Here is a 20,532-nt window from a genome sequence, read left to right as displayed (position 1 = left end):
CCCGCCCCGCCCCGCGCCCTCGCCCCGCCCCCGGCAGAGGCGGCCGCGGGAGCGGTCCCAGACGCGCCGCATTGTCTCCGCGGCGGCTGCAGCCCTCGGCCGGACTTCGAGGGCGCGCGCGCAACCCCGGCCGCCGCCCGCGCTCCCGCCCCGGCCTCGCGCCCCCGTCCCGGCCTCGCGCCCCGGCCGCCCTTTGTTGACGCCGGCCAGGCCGGTGCGGTCGCATGCGCCGCGGCAGCCCCGGGCCCCGGCTCGGAGGCTCCCGGCGGAGAGAAGGCGGCCCGCCCGGGCCCGGGACCCCGCGCGAGTCGGCGCCCGGCCGAGGGGCTGCGTAGGCCCCGCCCGGCCAGGCCCAGCCGGGCCCTGGACAGGTCAGTGCCGGGGCGGGGGAGGGGTTCTCGCCAGGAGGGAGGCCGGGGGCCGCGCTCGCCGCCCTGGAAGTCGGGCACCGCCCTCGGTGCCCCTAGCGGCCCGGGCCTACGCGGCTGCCAGGCCGTGCCAGTCGCGGCTCTCGCCCGCTTGGCGCCTGGGAGGTGCCCTGTTCCCCTGCCTCGCTCGCCTGGGGATCCTGCGGGCCCGTCGCCCCTGGAAGCCCTGTGTCACCTCGGCGCGCCGCAGCTTCCGCGTCCCTAGGCCCCACACACCCCACCCCAGCCCCGACCTAGGACCGGCCTCCCCGCCGCTGCGACTTCCCGGGGACGGACGGTGCGTTGGGGGCAAGACTGCTGGCATCTGCATTACTTTATTGGTGGTGGACTCCCTATCTTGGAGGCGCCTGCGGCTTCGCTGGAGAGTTTTGTTTTTAATCTAGTTCAGTCTCACGAGGTTTTTAATTGGATAGAAAGGGACAAGCTGTTCTGTGTCTGTCTTCCATTTTTAGAAGAGCGTTTTCTCTCCTTCTTCTGCCAAATGAAGGTAGACTATATTTGTTGCTTCTTTACATTAAAATCGGGATTTGTGAGATTCTCTATTTAAACTGAAGTCCACAGATAGGGAAATAATTGGCCCAAGGTCAGGCTGCAAACCAGTGGCGAAGCTACCATCTGAACTCCTAAGCCCTGGGCCCCAGTCAGTGCCCTGCTACAGCGCACCCCCACCGGCCCACCGCCCCCCGTCTTCCATAACCTGAACTGATCTCACCCACATAGTTTCGGTTCTGATCAACTTTCCTTTCCTTCCTACTCCATACCTGCGATGTGTACCTTCATGTGCTGTGTATGGAACACACTCTTCTCATCTTTTTCTTGCCTTACAAATCAATGACAGTGTTCCCCTCGGGTATCTCTCATGTTTGATCGTTAATCCCCTCTCCATTAGCATATTGGGCCCAGAGGATCCCTTGCAAAATAAGCTACCGACCTAAATCCATCATATGTCCCTGATTTTTCTAGGACAGCCCCAATTTAAACTATTCCATCCCATTGTCTATTAGCCCGAGTATCTCCATTTTTGGTTTAAAAAATAATGTCACTTTGTACCAGAGCCTACTGACCTAGCCTTTTCCAGCCATTTGGCTCTGGAGCATAACTGGGTAATCCAATTATCATTCACCTGGGATTTTTCTTCCCCGCCTGAGTCAACCCAAATGTTGGAACTGCCAGGATTTCTAGGTCAGCATGAACATTACAGGCTAATGAGGCAAGGAAATTCCTTCTTGCTCTTGTATTTCTTCCCACCTCCCCCTTCCGCCCATCTATTATTCTGGTACAGGGCAACAGACCTGTGGCAGACCCTAATGATGAGGGCTTCGCATCGTTTTGACTTTAGAACAGAAATAAAGTACCTGACTCTGTTGGTTATCGGGACAAGAGGCTGTCTTGAACCTGAAGATGACCAGCACAGCTAAGTAGTTCTGGTTTCATTCAGTTAGACTTAACATACTTTTATTTGGCTCCCATTTAAGGTAAAGTACTGCCCTAGGCACTGGGGAATATCAAAGTGATTTTAACAAATAGCTCCCAACATCTGGATTTACATTTGGGAGTACTCACACTTTCTAACCAGCTGAGAAACTGTTTTTCACTGGTGATTTCTGCACCCAAGTTCCAGCCCCTGCAAGGCGGGAACTGGGGCCTCTGGCTTGGCTCACTCACAAGGGCGGGCTTGTTTCGCAGAAGGTCGGGCAGATGGGGAGTGGTGCTCTTTTGGCACCTGCTCTTTCCAGGCACTCTTCATCACATGAGCTCTGCCTCTCAGCCCACCCAAGATCTGTTTCCAGGCTCGTCCATGCACACAGGGAAGAACAGACATCTTTTTCCTCCAGCCTTAATCTTGAGAAAGGGGGTAGTTTCTTAGTCCACTTTTCTGTTGTACTTGAGTCAGTTTCTCAGTTGTCCAACTATGTTTTCTCTCCTGTTTTCACCCCCTTCTTATTTCCCCCAAACTGTTCTTTACTGACATGTGGCACATAGGTGCTTAATGAATGTTGGTGTTTCATCATGTCCCCACCTCCTGGCCCTTTCCACTCTCTCCCAGGTCCTGGGTTAATTTTTAATTTACCTTTGTCAAGCTCACTCCATATATATTATTTACTCTTCCCTCTGAGTAAAGAGGGACCTCCAGCCCCTTTCCTTCTGTCACAGTCATCATTCTCCTGGCTGTGGGTCTCATCAGCCATTGTTTCTGCATTCTCTGCCTCCTTCAGGGAAGAAGAGCCTCTTAGGAAGGTGCTCTCCTGCTTCCCCAGACATATCTCCTCTGTCATGGACTTTCTAGTCTAAGCTGACTGACCCTGAGATTTCTCTTCCTGCCACCAAGCCCTTCCCTCAGCTATGACCCTGTGGCTGTTACTTGCTCTGGCTCAGCCCCAGAATCCACTCTTTTTCAGACCACATCCTTTTTCCTGTGTTACTCATTTCCTGTCTCAGATACTTTGGATACCTTGGTTCTGATCTTTCAGGGGGAGAGGGCGTGTTAAGAGGAGTAAGTAGATGGACAATCTTACACAATTGAACTCTTCTTACGTCTGGCCTTGCATGCTCTTACATAGGCTGCTCTCTCCCTACGTTTTCTTATATAAGGAAAAACACAGAACACGATTATTGTCTCAGAATTAGGAACCCCTACTGGTGTGCTTCTAGGTGTTTTTTGTCTACTTTTCTCTGTTGTGAATGTGTAAAGGGGATGACCTGACTGCCTTAGACTCTTCCCCTAAGTCTCTGTCCTCCCTTAGGCTGTGGACCTCAGGCAGGCGTTCAGTAACCATTTACCAAAGTTCCCCCACCTCCTCACTTTCATCCAGCATGGATCAGCAAGCCAAAATAAAGTTTAAAAAACCTAGGGTTTAGGTTGGTGGCTCCAGTTCCTGTAATGCTGCTCATCATTAGCACAGTATTTACCAAGAGTTTTTCCCTTTTCTTGAGTCAATCTAAATTTATATTAAACTTCTCCCAGCTGTTCAATATTTAATCTCCAGACAGATTTAGTTCCAGCCATAGAAAGATTCTCTTCTGAAAAGACACATACTGGAGATAAGAGTAGGGAAATGAGAATGAGAAGTCTTCATAATTGATAATTTCTCTTTTATTCCCTTTGTTTTGTACCATTTTGCTCCTGAAAGATGATGATGATGATGATGATGATGATGATGATGATGATGATGATTTTCTGTGGTCAGGAGGAATCTCACAAAAGTGGTTGTAGAGAGAGGCTTTTGTGTACCCCTCAGGAGGCTGTTCTGGAGTGAGGTCTCCCTCTGAGCCTGCCCACCCTCCCCACCTCCCCACAGTCCCCAGCCCTGTGGGAAAGCAGGGTGAGAACTGACTGCGTTATGCAGTCTACTCTGATGGGGACTGACGACAGAAATGGCTCTCTCTTTGGGAACTTAACACCTTGTTTCATGGAACCCAAAACTAAACTACCCCTCAAGATGGGAGTCTGAACACATAGATTTGCTTTAAATGTTTTTAGGGCATGGTTTAAACTATGAGTCACCACTTAAAACCCTTTTTGAGTATGTTTTCTGTTTTTTTTTAAAAAAGTTGCCTATTTAAGATAACTACTTATTCACAACTCAGAGGCCGGCTTCATTTGAAGCACTGACTTATTTAAAATTTTTCATTTGAATTACTAGCCACATCAGAACACTGATTTGATATTTCTAAAGATATTCGGAGGCAAACCATCTTTAATTCTGCTTTATGATGTGGATATTTTGGGAATTGTTAGGAAAATAATCAACCATTTGCATATCCAAGACATAATTATCACAAATTCTGGATTTTTCCCCATCAGTAACAAAAGTCCAATATAATTGACATGGTCAAGAAATGGGCTATTTTATAATAGTCAAGAATTATACAATTTAGAATTACTAGTTTTTGAAGAAATAAGTATACTAAGGAACACAGCATATAATTTAAGTCATAAACTGTTGCTCTGAGATTCATTGTAAGAACATGTAGACCAGCATAGAAAACTTAAAGGTTTTTTTTTTTTTCCTTCTTCCAAATTATTTTTATAGTTAGTGAAGAAGGATATGTTTTCCTATTCTTCCAATTTCCAAATGATATTTAGGTAAGTCCAAAAGAAGAGAACATTCTTTCTACATCTGGTAAAGACATGACTGCTGTTAAGCACAGATTGCCAGTGCTCTGAGATGAATCCAGATGTTGAAGAGAGTCCCAGTTTGCTATTATGACTTTCTTTGAAACATAAGCAAATGTCTGTTTTTTTTTTTCCAGATGATTATCTTCTTAGCAGTGAAATTTATTATTTGTATTAAGAAGAGATGACTGTTAGATGCCATGCCATAACCAACTCTTCTCCAGTAGATTAGGAGGACCAGGCCTGATACTGAATATTGGAACTGTTGGCAACAAAATGAAAGTTCGTGACTGCTTGAGTTATTTTTAAAACTCTAGTTGCATGGCTGTTATGTCTCAAATACTATATAATTATCCCTAGTTACTGGTATCTTTAGCATATTTGAAACCATCCATATGTGGCCTAAAGCCACACAGCTATATTAAGACATTTTTGAACAATCAAAGCAAATGATACTTTAAATTAAAACAAAACTAATACGAAGCAACTACTTTTAAAAAAAAAAAAAATTGGGACCACGCACCGTGGCTCATGCCTGGGAGGCCGAGGCAGGAGGATCACTTGAGTGCAGGAGTTTGAGACCAGCCTGAGCAATATACCAAGACCTCCCCCCTACAGATAATTAAAAAAAAAAAAAAAAATTAGCTGGGCAGAGTGGCACACACCTGTGGTCTTAGTTGCTCAGGAGGCCGAGGTGGGAGGATCGCTTAAGTCTGGGCAGTCAAGGTTTCAGTGAGCCGTGATCATGCCACTGCACTCCAGCCTGGGTGACAGAGCAAGACCCCATCTCAAAAAAAAAAAAAATTTAAAAATTTGATTAAATCCACATTTTGAGGCCTCCAGTAATCAGTATTAATCTGTTCTGTCAGTTGACTGGTGGCAAAATAGGGTGACTGGAAGCTTAGACAAGGGTTATAAGGAGGAAAGGAGTAATGTTTCCATAAGCAGAAATGATCAGTAGGACTGATTTGCAAGGTATGGAGTATGTAGTCCATAATATAGACAGGACAACTGAGGCTTAGTGTTCCCTCCTGCAGCCTCCCCCGACATTTATCTAACAATATTAGTGATCCTGCAGTTGAGAACCAAAAAAAATAGTCATCATATTGGGGAACATGGCTGCCTTTCCCTGTTATCAACCTGAAAATAACTGGAGAGTTTACTAAACATTTCTAGATTTATTTTGTAAACTGGTAGAAATCCATCTTCCATGAGTTTATCTTTAAACTGGGTTTATTTTTAGCCTTTTAAACTAATTTCTTTTCATAGGCTAAATCATCTGGCATTACAAGTTACATAAATTTAGTATTTTCTAGGTAAAGCAGTGCTTCCTTTTATTTGTCTCAAAGTTAACTTTTTTCTGGTTTCTAGGGTTCTTCTGCACTGTCTGCTTCAAACCCCCTTTATGAAAAAACTGCATAGAAAGAGAATCTGGTGCTTGTCTTCTTGTCCTTTAGATTACTAGCCATTGAAGATGACTTGAGACTTTGCTTTGCCCTTTAGGGCAGAAGCATTTCTGTTACGTTGCAGTCACAGTGCAGGTAACATTTCTTCCTGAAGCCTGACCTCAAGAGAGCAAGCACAGGACTCCCGGCATAGACCAAGGCATCTGAGGAACACAAATCTCAGATACCTCAGTTTGGGCCACAGAAAGATTAGCCCTGCTCTGGGGCTGTAAGAGACCAGACTCAGTGTAGAGTGAGATTAGGATGATTTCCTAATCTTCTCACAGGTCTCAGTGACGTTGGCACTGTGTCCAAGCTCAGCCTAGTCCAGTGTGTTATGTTGGCATTACGTTATTTCATCCTCACTCCACAGCTGTATGTAAGACAGATAAGTACCCCATTTTATAGATGAGGAAACGGGCCTAGAGTAACTTGCCCGGCATTACAGAATAGGATTTAAGCCTAGAATCTTTCTTTTTTTTTTTTTTTTTTTTTTTTTGAGACAGAGTCTCGCTCTGTCGAGACCAGGATGGTCTCGATCTCTTGACATCATGATCCACCCCCTCAGCCTCCCAAAGTGCTGGGATTACAGGTGTGAGCCACCGCACCTGGCCACCTAGAGTCTTTCTAATCCCACAGTCTTAACTGCCATGTAGCACAGCTTCTGCGTGTATTCAGTGCCAGGCATTTTACATATATAATATTTACTGAAACCTCCCAGACAGATAGGTAGTATGAGCCTTGTGGTTACAGATGGAGAAATCAAGACTCAGAACAGGCAGTGAGTGCTTGAAGTCACACAGATAACCAAAGATGGACCAGAATATGAGTCCAGGTCTGGTCCCCAGAGCCCATGCTCTTACTACTCTGCCGTTCTTCCTTTTATCTCCCCTGATCTTGGTGTGTACTGTGGAACCTCTCCCATTGGTTCTAGACATTTTGCATTTTGAAATCATAGCATGGGCCGGAGCACTATGATGTGAGACTATCTGGGAGCCCTCGACCCTGGCATTGGATACCAGTGGAATGGCCTCCATCACCAGGGTTAAGTAGAACTCTTTGAAAACTCCTCCCTGACTATCTGCAGCCAGGGCCAGCTATTATTCCGTGGTGTGTTGACCTGGTGGAAGTCACTCTGGTCCTGCAGGTGCGGCTGCTGAGTTTGAGCTCAGGCCCCTCTTGCAGTCCTCAGCCTGTGGGCTGGGAAGCGTTCAAGCAGCTGTTTGGAAATCCCCCACTGCTCCCGTTGTCCTGAACTGCATGGGGTGGGGGGAGGGTGGCTGTTCGCTCCATTGATTCCTTCCTGCGTAGCTGGGGGTGGCAGCTTGGAGCACATTCAGCTGTTTACAATTCAGCTTATGTACACTTTAGCTGGGGATTGTGGGTGAGTCAGAAGGGCCGTTCTCTTTGCCTGTGTCCTGAGAGACAGCATGAAAGTCAGCTGTATGGTAATGGCTGCCAGCAAGGGAGGAGCCCCCTCCCTGCTAGATGCCTTAACTGGAGCTGGTCAACCCAGATGCTTAAAATCCAATAAGCTCTCCAAGCCTTTCAACCCAGACCCAGCAAGGGCATTTTGCAGTGACGCTGAGGGCAGGGCTAGAGGGTCCCCTGGCTCGGCCTCTCCTTCATCCTGCTGGCCAGCCCCCTGCAAGGAACCCAGGTATGGATCTCAGTCATCCTCAAACTGAAAAGCTCACCACTTTTCTCAGCAAAGAGCCCCATGGGGTCCTCCTGTCACTGCTGTGTCTTCCCTTCTGTGGGAGAGGTTCTTCAGAGGAGGTGTGAGGGGCAGGGCAGTGGTGGTGTCCGTGTGAGGGAGCCACAGCCTGCTGTGTCAAGGCAAGGAGTCCTTGCCCTCTGACAGCTCTGTCCTTAGCAGATTTGAAAAGGCTGTAGACATTGGACGTTCCCCCTGCCTTCTGCTTTTCAGAGGACCCCAGGTGGGAAGGGTCTGTAATTTTCCCACCACTAAGAGCTCATTTTGTGCATGTTTTATAAGATACTGTTTTCCAAATAAATGGCATTTGCTCGTTTTATTCTAAAATGTACACTTTTACAATCTGTACTTGAGACGCACACATAATCAATGTGTAAATTCCTTGTGGGGGAAATGGGTCATCTTAACACTGATCGCATTTTAGAATTTGGGAAACATGGTAACATGGTATTAAATAATAGCGTGTTTTGCCCTCCGGAAGGTATGTATATGTGCTGTTTCCTTTTCGGCTTCTTGAAATATTGAATCCAGCTTGTGCGTCCTGATTAACTAGATTCAAAGATCCTGCTTAGTCCTCCAGGAATCCCAATTTGGGAATCACGCATCTAGATCACCCTGTGCTTCTGAACCCAAATGCTCCAGCCCACACGTGATATCTGACCTCTGCCTCAGAAGGTCCCAGAATACAGTTTACATGTCCTATCCTCTTTTCCCAAGTGCCCTGGTGCTATCCATGGCTAATCAGCGCAGCTCTCCCTCCACCTGTGTGGCCCACCCGGAAACATCTAAAGCACTAGGTTCTAGTATGGGTTCTGCCACTGCCTGCCTTTTGTGACCTTGGGTAAATCACCTCACCTCTGCTTCATCTAGGACATTTAAGATGTTAAACTCAGGGCCCTTCTAACTTTAATCCTCTGGGATCTAGTGTCCTGTGATCCAAAACCGTCACTACCCACCCCCTCCCCGACCCTGTCCCTAAATTGGGAGGAAAGCAATCTGTTTATCTGAGTCAGGTAATTCACAGTAAAGTGTGAATGACTATAAGATGTATACTTGCATTTTAAAGAAATTGTTAACCAAATGAACCTCTAATTGATGGACTCTGTCAGGGTCCCAGATAGAGCTCAGCCCGCCTGTTCCCCTCCCTCCCCTCTCCTCCCCCCAGCTCCCTCTCAGTCACTTTTCTACCCTTCACTTACCCAGCCCCAGGAGTTAGGTGTCAACAAACTGGTGCTTGTGAAATCTCTTACCTTCCTCACTTTCAGAGTGGCATTAATTTCTTTGGGGGCCCACATATAACCAAAGAAATTGTAAAGCGTGGCCCCAGGTCTTTCCATGAGGGCTGGGCACTGTGTCCTCAGCTTACCGCACTGCAGTACGGCCTGTTGCTTGGACCAGGTGTATGCTGTGTTTGCTGCTGTCTCCTGGATATGGTTTAACTGGGCATCACTCTGCAGTGCTCCCCTGAGGCGGTTTCTAGAGCAAATGGTTCCTTGGGAACCCTTCAGTCTCCACCCTGGCCACATGGCTGGGCCTGCTGAACACAGCACAGTGAGCATGACTTCAGTGCTGGGGGCTTGGAGGGTGTGCTCTGTGTTCTATAGGTGACCTCGTTTTGCCCTTTGTTGAACAGAATTTGTTGGAAGAAGATGATCCATGTTATCATCTACTCTGCTTCTTTAAATTCTTTATTCACTTCATGAGCTCTGTCATACTCCTACTGCAGCCAAACAGTAAATAGAAGTCTTTTAAGTTAAAATACATACTCCCTTCTCATGATAAGGTGGAAATCAGCGATTGACCAAGCTGAGGGGGTAGAAGGAGAAGTTCTGTTTGGTCTCCATTGCCTTTGAAGCCAAGTCTTCAGGCTATTTTAGGGTCAGATAGAATGAGTGCTAGGCCATCTGAAATACCCGTTGCAAGTGTTAGTACAGATTGAGCATCCCAGATTCAAAATGCTCCAAAATCCCAAACTTTTTGAGCACCTACATGATACTCAAAGGAAAGGCTCATTGGAGCATTTCAGATTTTTGGATTTGGGATGCTCAACCAGTAAGTATAATGCAAATATTCTAAAACCTGAAAAAATCCAAAATTAAAAACACTTCTAGTCCCAGGCATTTTGGATAAGGGATACTCAATCGAACATCAGAACTGGCTCTGAAGTGGCCCAATTGTGCCTAACTGGCAGTTAGCCTGACGTCTGTCCTTAGCAGGCTGGAGAGCCCATCTGCTCTGGACATCAACCCACTGGTCCTAGGAGCCTCCCTGCCTCTGCCTCTGGAGGTCATCCTGCCTTGGCAAGTGCCTGGGTCTGGCAAAAATGTTTCAAAGGGGACAGGGAATTCAGAGGTCTGCCTATACCTCTCTTCTGCTGAGGAAATCCCCACTGTCACAGGAAGACATGGGCCAAAAAAATAGCTCTTATTCTTCATAATCAGGTACCTAGAAATGCCGCTCTGGTAGGCAGGTCCCACCAGCCTAGCTGCTCTCAAAACATCATAGCTTCAGAAAGCAATTTGTAAATCTCAGCTAGTGCCAAATTGCTTATCTTGGCACTAGGCAGCCCTGTACTCTTTATGTAGACAATGAAGACTGAGATCATGGACACCACACATTCCAGTTTAATGATCATTAAGCACCTATCATATTTTGGACACGGGGTTAGCCCCTGAAGATCTCGAGGTGACTGAGTGAGTGGTAGCCCCCTGCCTAGAGAAGTCTGCTCTGCTTAGGAGACGTGACCAATCCCAAAGCAGATAATTTCACAAACAGGAACTGAGTGGTCATTCCTGTTTTATCCCACCCCTGTAAGGGCTGTTTCTACCAGAGCCTGTGGCCTGTGAATGAGACCAGGAATGAGAAACAGCCTAGAAGTTGACACATATGTTAGGCAAGACTCTGTGGAACATGCTGCTCTGTCCATTCTGACCGGAATACTTGGCCCTTTGTGGTCAGCATCAACTAAAGGCCAAGATTCTAACTCCTCCTTCCCCCTACTGAAGCCTGGCTTTACTCCCCTCCCCCAGCCTCTCCCACCCGCCTTATCCTGCCTCCACCTTTCGGTTTCAGGTGCCTGACTGTATACAGGCATTTGAGACCTGTGAGAATCCCCGGCAGCACTTACAGCCTCTGAACTGGTCAAGGGAATAGAGTAAGGAACCAAATTCAGAGTATTTCTTTGTCTCTTTTATCTGGCCTCAGGGCCAGCAGGGCAGGTTTCTGCAAGTTTCCCTGTTAAGCTGCTTTCCCCCAAAAGCCGCAAAGCAGTCTGGGAAAGCAGAAAGCAGATTAAATTAATCTCAGTGTGCTGAGCTTGGCAGGGGGCGAGATTGTGTTTGGTCATTCCAGGAATAGCCCAAACTCCTTTGTTACTAAAGCAGATGAGGAGCTATTGGCCTACAAGATGACTGCAAAGTGAAATAGCTGTGAACCTTTGTATATTCATAAAACACTCTCCCATCTGTCCCTTGGATTCTGTCTCTCCTTTGATCTGCCCTGGGTTACAATGGGGAGTGATAGTTTCTAATGTGGTGCAAGAGTTTTTTAGTGTGTTCTCTCTCTTAACAAGATCTTTTTTAAAAAAAACAGCCTCAAATTCCAAAAAGTTTTGCTTCCCAGAGTTAAGCACTGGCTCTGTAGCCTTTGAGCTAGTGACCATATCTGTTCACGAATGTATCTGGCATGAGGACAGAATCTAACCTCAAGAGTGATCTTCTGTCTCGCAGTGAACATTAATAGGCATAGATCTGACATAGGAGGGGGGACACGGGCAGGGAACTCAAGCAAGGATAGAGGGATCCCATAAAAGACAAGGTCTGAGGGGCTGTTTTCTGATGAATATCAGTGCAAGAGGCAGGAGGTGGGAGTGATCCCAGAATTCAGAGGAGAATGGATTAATTCCATGGAGTAATTCATGAAACTGAAACAAGGGCATTACCAATTACTTTCTACCTATGCTGTCAGTCAGGTGTGACTGTCTTTAAAGCAAACACAGAAAACCAAAAATCTTACTAACCAGATCTCTTACATGACTACACCTGACAGATGATGCTTAGTATTGACTAGGTACCTGATATTAAAAGATGTAGGCAGAGAGGGCCTAGGATGATCAATTTGTAACCTTTTTATGTAAGAAATACCTGAAAGAACAGAAGGGATTTGGCCTGGAGAAGAGAAGATAAGACTGTGGTCATGAGTGACGACCTTCATGACACCAGGAGCATTCCCAAGCATTTCCTCGTAAGCTAGCACTGCCTTTCACTGGCTCATTAGTCCTCACAGCAGCACTCTGAGGTAGGCGTAGGATCCTTATTTCACAGCCAATGGAGCCAAGGCTTAGAGAGGGACAATGACTTGCCCGTAATTTACTCAGTGATAGAGACCAGTCTCTAAGCCAGGTCTAAGCCCATGTCTCTGCCTGTTAGACAAATCTGATTGGTCTTGTTTTCTGTGAGTTTAAGGAACAGAATGAGGATAATTGGGCCGAGATTAATAGAAAGACAGATTTTGGGCTTACTATATAAGGAATCATTAATGAGCCATCCAAGGTGGGAACAAACTGCTTCCAGAGGTAGTGAGTTTGTCAGTGGAGGTATTCAAATAAATGCCAGAAAATCATTGGGTGGGCATATTATAGAAAATATTCAAGCACTGGTAAGAGATCGAACCAGACTTCCAATCCTGTAATTGTATAATCTGCAGTTCATTAGACTCATCAGGGAATATTTTACCAGGCTGTAATTGGAAGGAAATAGCCATCATCTAAAAAATAAAATTTTAGCCTTCATAGTAATCTTTCTATGTTAGTAATTCATTTTAAATAAAATAGATGTTTCTTAGCATATGCAAAACATAAAAGCAGGGAAAATGTAATCGTGTAAAGGCAGACTTAAATATTTAAAATTTAAAAGCACAGAAACTTAATTTGATTGAATCATCAACTCATTCCTCCTAGTTATTCATAGATTGTGAGGGAAAGGGGTTTTTTCTAAGTTCTCAAACACGGATGTGAGGGGCCATCTGGCTGCGACACCTGTCACCCTGTTGATTGGCAGAGTTAATTCCGCTGATCTGGCTGGCTAGGTGTCCCCTTCCTCCCTCACTGCTCCATGTACGTCCCTCCTGAACCAGTGTTCTGGGTCAGAGGACGACCATCCTATAGAGGAGGGCTGTCCCTCAGTAAAGGGCATACGAGTAGCTGCGTTCCCCTGCTAGAACCTCCAGACAAGCTCTCAAGTTCTCAGACACCTTTGCAATTGGAAAGACAAATTCCAAAAGAAAGGAAATGTTTCCATCTCTACAGAAAAGCCAAAGCTGTTTAAAAACCTTCTTTCAAGTGAATATAGGCACTTAATGGAAATTTTCTAACTTACTGGTATAACTGTGTCTCAAACAAACAAAAAAAAAATTCATTGGTCCTTTCTCTTAGATGGCCCCTGCTCAGCTCTGAAGTTTATTATATAGCTGAATTATGGAGGACTGAGTACTAAAGACGTGTCATAGTCAACCCTTGTTCATTAAAGGTTTATCCTGGTTTAGTTAGCATTAGAACCACCAGTAAGAACATGGGCTTGAGGCTGGGTGCGGTGGCTCGTGCTTGTAATCCCAGCACTTTGGGAGGCCGAGGCAGGTGGATCACCCACCTCAGGAGTTCGAGACCAGCCTGGCCAACATGGTGAAACCCCGTCTCTACTAAGAATACAAAAATTAGCCAGGTATGTTGGTGCGCGCCTGTAATCCCAGCTACTCGGGAGGCTGAGGCAGGAGAATCGCTTGAACCCAGGAGGCAGAGGTTGCAGGGAGCATAGGTCACGCCACTGCACTCCAGCCTGGGTGACAGAGTGAGAATCCATCCCAAAAAAAGAAAAAAAAAATGAGCCTGAGTGGACCAAGACCCATTGTGAACCAGTTATAAACCACCTTTTCTTTTCTCCCCCCCGCCGCAAGATGGAGTCTTGCTCTGTCGCCCAGGCTGGAGGGCAGTGGGCGCGCTCTCAGCTCACTGTAGCCTCCTGAGTTCAAGCAGTTCTCCTGCCTGAGCCTCCCGAGTAGCTGGGATTACAGGCACGCACCACCATGCCTGGCTAATTTTTGTATTTTTAGTAGAGACGGGGTTTCACCATATTGGCCAGGCTGGTCTGGAACTCTTGACGTCATGATCCACCTGCCTCAGCCTCCCAAAGTGCTGAGATTACAGGTGTGATTCACCGTGCCTGACCCTAAACCACTTTTCTAAAATGTATCTGTTTTGACTTTTCCATACTGTGTAATTAAGCACAAGCAATTCCTATTCTGTGGTGGTATTATGGACATTTAACATGAAATATGAGCATCTTCATAAAGTTTTATGCAAAGATACTTAATAAGTGTGCTGAAATCATTTTTAAAGTACATATCACTCATACCCCACTGGGCTATGCTTTATATTAATGGACTTGTTGCAATAAAGAAATGGCTTTTTCTTTTTTTTCTTTTTTAGGAAGTTCCAGGTTAAAGGCAACCTCAGCTCACGGGGCAGTTGGTGGTGGTAGAGAACAGCCCTGGGAAGGGGGCGGGAGAGAGTTACAGAAGTGAGGAGATGAAGTCTCACACGTCTAAGACAATGAGACAGCTCATGAGAGATGCTGTTTGAAGTGGAAGAGAGGAAGTCCACTGGGGTGTGGTTGTGTATAGGCACCTAATCTCACTTTCTGGAGCAGTCTGTTAGGTCTTTTAGGGGAAGGCGAATTAGGAAAGGTTGTCCACAGAGAGACAGAGGGTCTATGATTTGGTGAGGATCAGATTAGATAAGGAGCTGAGGCCTGATTTTGAGAGCACCTAACTCAGCAGAAACAGCAGAGAAAATCTCAGCTCTGCCTAGCAGCCTTCTTAGCAGAGAAATGAAATCTCTGCATATTTCAATGCACTGACCCCAGATAACCAGTCTGAATAGTCAAATCTACATGATAGTGTTTACTTGGGGTTCAGCCCCCACATTCCCTTGGCATCAATTTCTGGGGTTCCATGTTTTGACATTTCACAGGGTTCTTAAAATCCCTCCTCTAAGGAACCTCACAGAAGCTTCATTTAACCTCTCTTTATCACACTGAAAGCCCTATACCTAGCTCAGCTTCTTGTCCTTATTTTAGATGTCACCTTGAATACTTTTCTCCCTCAAACTGAATATTAACCTTATTTGTTCAAATCAGTATCGACCAAGGTCTTAACTCCTGAAAGACAGAATTCCCATCTGTTTAACCAGGTTAACTGTTCATAGCACGGTTGGGAAATTAAGGAACGCTGCTAGCTGATTAGCTGCATGCGTTGTTGTAGAACTGACTATACTCGTACTTGATGTGTCCATTGAAACTGTGCCACTTTTAAATGGGTCACTGAGGGGAGTGGACTGCTTGGTTTGCATTGTCGCTTGGCCCCACGGAAAAAGCCAGGCGCAGTCTGAGTCCTTGCTGTCCCTCCCTGGGCATGGACTCTGGTTCTGATCTCCCCTGCTCTGTTTTCCTACTCTCTCTCATGCAGAGACAGGGCAGGGCATTGTTCATGCACTGACCGACCTCAGCAGCCCCGGCATGACCTCAGGGAACGGAAACTCTGCCTCCAGCATCGCCGGCACTGCCCCCCAGAATGGTGAGAATAAACCACCACAGGCCATTGTGAAACCCCAAATCCTGACGCATGTTATCGAAGGGTTTGTGATCCAGGAGGGGGCGGAGCCTTTCCCGGTACGGACTACTTCTTTTCCCCTTTTTTTTTTAAGTATATTTTGGATGTGTCTTAGAATATTTTTACATTTCCATGTAAAATTTCTGAAAATGTGAACGATTTGCTCTTTCCTTGCTAACTTCCTCCCCAAAAGAATACAGAGCCATTTCTTTCTAGGATTATCTTTCCAAGGTCCAGAAGGGGCGAGTCAGTGATCAGGAATGATTGGCAAGATCCTTGGTTAGAAGTTTCCACACACAAACTCAGGTGTATCCCTGCCTGATGATGTGTGAACCCTTGGTTAAAACAGACTTCACTGTGGGATATTTGGTGAGAGATGATGGGCTTTGGGAAATTAGATTTCATTGAGTTTTGAATGCCAAAACCTCTGAATGGCAAAACTTCGGTCAGTTAGGAACAAAAGGAACTGCACAGAACAGAATTCTCAAGATACGTATATCAGAAATGAATGTGAGGGAACAGGGTCACAACCTGAAGCTTGTTTTCTGGGGACAGAGCCTTGAAAGGGGAGTTGAGATTGAGGGGCAGTCAGAAAGGTCACAATGGAAGCCTAAGACTAACAGGAAATATCCAAGAGCCACGAAGATGGGTTATTAGACCAAAGTACCCAGAGCTGCTTCTGTGCATTGTGGACTGGAGACAGTGGTGCTGGCCTGTGGGTGTGGAGGAGCCCAGAGCCAGGGGCACACCAGCCTCTGTTTAGATGAAAAGTATCTGGCTGTTGGAGAGACACCTTTCTGGGATACCATCTGCCTTTTCTTCATTCTTTGGTTCCATGAGTGGTTTGATTAGTCCCCAGAAGATGCAGAGCTTCATTAACTGAGATGGGTGGACTGCTCCTGTAAAATGCCAAAAGACACACAGCCTCTTATCTTCTTTCCCACTGGAGGTTGTCCAAGGCCAGTGGCAAAGAAGTCCGCCTGGAACACCTGAGCTAGAAGTGGCTCTAGCTCTGTCACATCTCTTCCCTGTTAGACCCTGTCTAGACTCCTAGAGTAACACTAGAAACCACCTGATCTCATGGGGTGGAGGCAGATCGCATACCACCCCCAGCATCGCCCTAGAGTCAGTGCCACGTGACTGGCTACCAGGCTGCCTAAACAAAGGCCACAAAACGAGATCCAAACATGTCAATAAGCTGCTCTGGGGTTCTGACAACTGAGAGGTCATTGGCTCTATGGCCCAGGGTCTGTGTTTTCCTGCTGTCCTCTGTGGCTGCCTGTACCTCTGGCTTGGGTCAGGCATTGGGGTAAGGTGGAGAACAGTAAAAAATCAGAAAACGGGTACTGAGTCTCTCTCTTGTATATGTACAGCCTCACACAGACTCCACTCTGTCCTTGCCTGGAGATGTGTGGGCACTGGGTCTTGGTGCTTGATCTGGCACTGTGGGAAACCTGATCTCAGCCTTAGACTCTTATTGGAATAGATATTTTCCTATCTCCTGAGCCATCTATTGGTCCTGGACAGAAGCCATCCCTTTACTTTGCCCATTAGCATCTTACCTCGTGAGCCAACTAGCAAAATAGGGCCTTGAGCCCGGCACACTTGGATGATGACATGGGGGAAGGTTTGAGGAGGGCTGGCCTCTGTGCCTGGATACTTTATACATGTAATTGTAATGAGGATGGATAGCAAGGAAGCCTCTCCCACCTGACCCTCACGGCCTCCGTGTCACCTGTCCTCTAGGTGGGACGCTCGTCCCTGCTGGTGGGGAATCTCAAGAAGAAGTATGCACAGGGGTTCCTGCCTGAGAAACTTCCACAGCAGGATCACACCACCACCACAGACTCGGAGATGGAGGAGCCCTATCTGCAAGGTGGGCATCTCAGACCCTGAATCTCTCGGCCTCCGAACGTGGCTGGAAAGGCAGGCCTCCCACACTTCCTCTCTTGGTGTCCTCAGAGGAACCCTGAGCCAGCAAGTCTGTAAACATTTCCCCCAGCACCTCCTCGGCCTCCTTCCCTCAAAAACAGGGATAGGGGAAATCAGGGTAACCATGTGTCCTCTGCTCCCCCAGTCCCCCTCCGGCCAACCACAGGATTCCAAAAATGGCTTTTCCTGTGTGAATCATTGGCAAGTTTTAGGCGTGATTGTAGGAGCTGCCCCAGGCAAGTCCTGCCCTTCGTCCCTACCTTGAGACTGGGGCCACGGCAGCCAGCTGCATAGATCAAGGTGGGGTGATGCCAGCAGAGCAGCTGTGACAGCATCCAGAGTATTTCCTGGGGGTTCCTGCTTTCTTCCACAATCATTTGATGCTGATTCTTCCCCACCTGTGTTTTGCCTCAGACTCAGAGCACTTGGAAGAAAAAATGTCAAGTATACAAGGGGCATCCCCAGACACCCTTGAGTACATTCCAGGGGTGAGAACCACTGGCATTTTCCACGCCAGACTGCTGCTGCATGTCACAGCTGTGGGAGCAGGAGGACCAGGCAGGACGCCCCGCGGTGGGGCTGGCCACAGTCCTGCAGGAATTTCTCATTCTCCACCCTACCCATTTCTATACTTTGCAGAATCCAAAGAGGAGGGTGCTCCCCTCAAACTCAAGTGTGAGCTCTGTGGCCGGGTGGACTTTGCCTATAAGTTCAAGCGTTCCAAGCGCTTCTGTTCCATGGCTTGTGCAAAGAGGTGAGTGGCCCCAGCCCCCTCCATTTCCTCAGGACTGCACTTTATGTCCCACCTCCTGCCATTAATAGTCTACCCCAAGAGGCCCATAGGGGTGGTTTCTCCGGTTTCCTAGTTCCTTGACCCACCTGGAAGCAGGATGGCATCCCTAATTCAACAAGCATGAGAAGCCAGAACCCCTAAGAGCAGGTGGGAGAGAGCAGCAGGGAGTCCAAGGAAAAGCCGCAGTGCTGGGCCCCACTGACATCCATTCGCCTTTCCTAGCCTTGACAGCCCCTGCCTTGTTAGGGTAAGCCTTGCCCAGAACCACAGCTACAGCGTTCCCTTGGTGAGCTCTCACCCAGCATAGAGCACTAATGGTCATCATAAAAACCACTGTCATTTCCCAAGAACCTGCTGTGTGCTAGTCACTGTGCCAGTCAATTGATACGATTATCTCATTTTCAAAATACCTCCCAAGCCAGGTATTACTATTGTCCCTTTATACAGGTTATGAAGCCAAAGCACAAAGGAGTAGTAGTGCCTCAAATGACATAGCTAATAAGCCATGGGCTTGGGGATTTAGGCTTGTCCAGTTCTAAAGCCCTATGTGGTCTTTGTACCACAATGGAAGCAGCAGCTGACCTTGAAGCCCTGAAATCCCAGAAGAGAAGAAATCTCTAGGTCCCAGGCAGAGGTGCTCTGCATGCCAAGCTAGAGTTCAGCTATCTTCAGCCCTCATCCCCTCAGGTTGTCGGGGCAGCCAGGCCACTCCCCAGCAGGACAGTGGACGGTAGTTTCCTGGCACAGGATAACATTTATAGTGGAATAAGTCAGGTGTGAGCTCTCACCCTGGTCCAAGTCCAGGTGTCATCTCAAACATTTTACAGACATTATCTCATGTTGTAAAACCAGTCCTAGAGAGTGAGTGGTATTACCCCCACCTCCAGATAAGGAAATGGAGGATCAGGGCTTAAGTGACTTAAATCCAAAGTCACACAGCTAGTAGTTGGTGATGGAGTTAGGATCTGAACCAATAGATGGACTCAGATTTGTCAGACAGCTTGGCTGTGCTCATCGTGCCTACGGCCCATAAGCATGACAACTGCTCTGACATCCCCTGTTCCCCTGTCCCTGAAGGTACAACGTGGGATGCACCAAACGGGTGGGACTTTTCCACTCAGACCGGAGCAAGCTGCAGAAGGCAGGAGCTGCGACCCACAACCGCCGTCGGGCCAGCAAAGCCAGTCTGCCACCACTTACTAAGGATACCAAGAAGCAGGTAAGAGGTCGGCAGAGCCTGAAGCTCCATCCCCGAAGTCCCCACAGTTCCCTTTCATGGCCCTCGACATCACAGTCCCCTCCAGCTGCTGACTTCAGCGCACTCTGCTGTGCTCTCATTCCTTGGAGACCTGTCCAGTTGAGCCTTCTGCACCCCAGTAGGTCCCTTCATTTAGACCCACGGTGCTTACAGGGTTCCCTGCGCCTTCCTTGGCCTTGCCCCAACATCACCCCACCTTCCAGTTTGCCTCCGTCCTTGGCTTCTGGGGCCACGGAAATGGGGTCTCCCCTGGGCTGCTCAGGTAACCTCCTGCCTTACGTGGAGGGCTGGGTGAGAAGGCAGCCTCCACCCTTTGTTTTGCCACCTTTTTGCCTCCCCAAACATGAGGGCACAGAGTTCTTGAAGATCCGTACCAGGAACGTGGGTTGTTAAACATTTTTTAGCACCGGCTGTATGCCAGAAACTCTGTTAGGCACCAGGCTGTAAGGACACAGTCTCGCCCTAAAGGAACTCCACAGCATGCTGTGATGTTTCATAACCTTATCTATAATTTGGCCTGTTGTTTTTGTCTTAAACCTCCTTAAAAATGGTCCAAAGCTATGGTCCAAAATGTACCTACAGAAGAAACTTTACATGCCATTTCAAGTGGCTCTATGATCACCTCCTAGAACTCACAGAGCCCTACTTTAAAACCCATGTCTAGAAAAGATAATTGCAGTGCTGTGTGGTACACACTACAGTACTGAGAGGGACTAACTCCTGCCTAGGGTAGGAGACAGGACAGCATGGAAGATGCTGTTAGATCTGGGAACTCAGAAGCGTAGTAGGCCAAGCAGAAAAAGGAGAAATACCTCCTTTGTCCATCACTGCTGCTAGAGATGGTTTGTTCCCCCATCCTGAAGAAAACTCTCTGCTCCCAGCCAACAGGCACTGTGCCCCTTTCGGTTACTGCTGCTTTGCAGCTAACACACAGCCAGGAAGACTCCAGCCGTTGCTCAGATAACTCAAGCTATGAGGAACCCTTGTCACCCATCTCAGCTAGCTCATCTACTTCCCGCCGGCGACAAGGCCAGCGGGACCTGGAGCTCCCGGACATGCACATGCGGGACCTGGTGGGCATGGGACACCACTTCCTACCAAGTGAGCCCACCAAGTGGAACGTAGAAGACGTCTACGAATTCATCCGCTCTCTGCCAGGTAAGACCCTTGGAAATTCCAT

General features: G+C 47.5%; 1 protein-coding gene across 3 annotated transcripts in view; it reads left to right on the top strand.

The window, feature by feature from the left end:
* The window catches only part of PHC2 (polyhomeotic homolog 2), a 115,662-nt gene that overhangs the window by 89,569 nt on the left and 5,561 nt on the right, over window positions 1-20,532 (top strand). For 2 of the 3 annotated variants that reach the window (XM_025382939.1, XM_025382949.1), the window contains exons 10-14: window positions 15,226-15,428; window positions 17,116-17,245; window positions 17,941-18,055; window positions 19,172-19,313; window positions 20,234-20,510. In XM_025382939.1, the coding sequence (XP_025238724.1) occupies window positions 15,226-15,428; window positions 17,116-17,245; window positions 17,941-18,055; window positions 19,172-19,313; window positions 20,234-20,510 (867 nt within the window). Of the gene's footprint in view, window positions 1-58; window positions 372-15,225; window positions 15,429-17,115; window positions 17,246-17,940; window positions 18,056-19,171; window positions 19,314-20,233; window positions 20,511-20,532 lie in introns of those variants that run through there. The other variant, XM_025382959.1, reaches the window with a different exon arrangement.

The sequence above is a fragment of the Theropithecus gelada genome, chromosome 1, assembly GCF_003255815.1.
Source record: "Theropithecus gelada isolate Dixy chromosome 1, Tgel_1.0, whole genome shotgun sequence".
NCBI classification, from domain to species: domain Eukaryota; kingdom Metazoa; phylum Chordata; class Mammalia; order Primates; family Cercopithecidae; genus Theropithecus; species Theropithecus gelada.
This window is presented reverse-complemented; position numbering and strand designations above follow the sequence as displayed.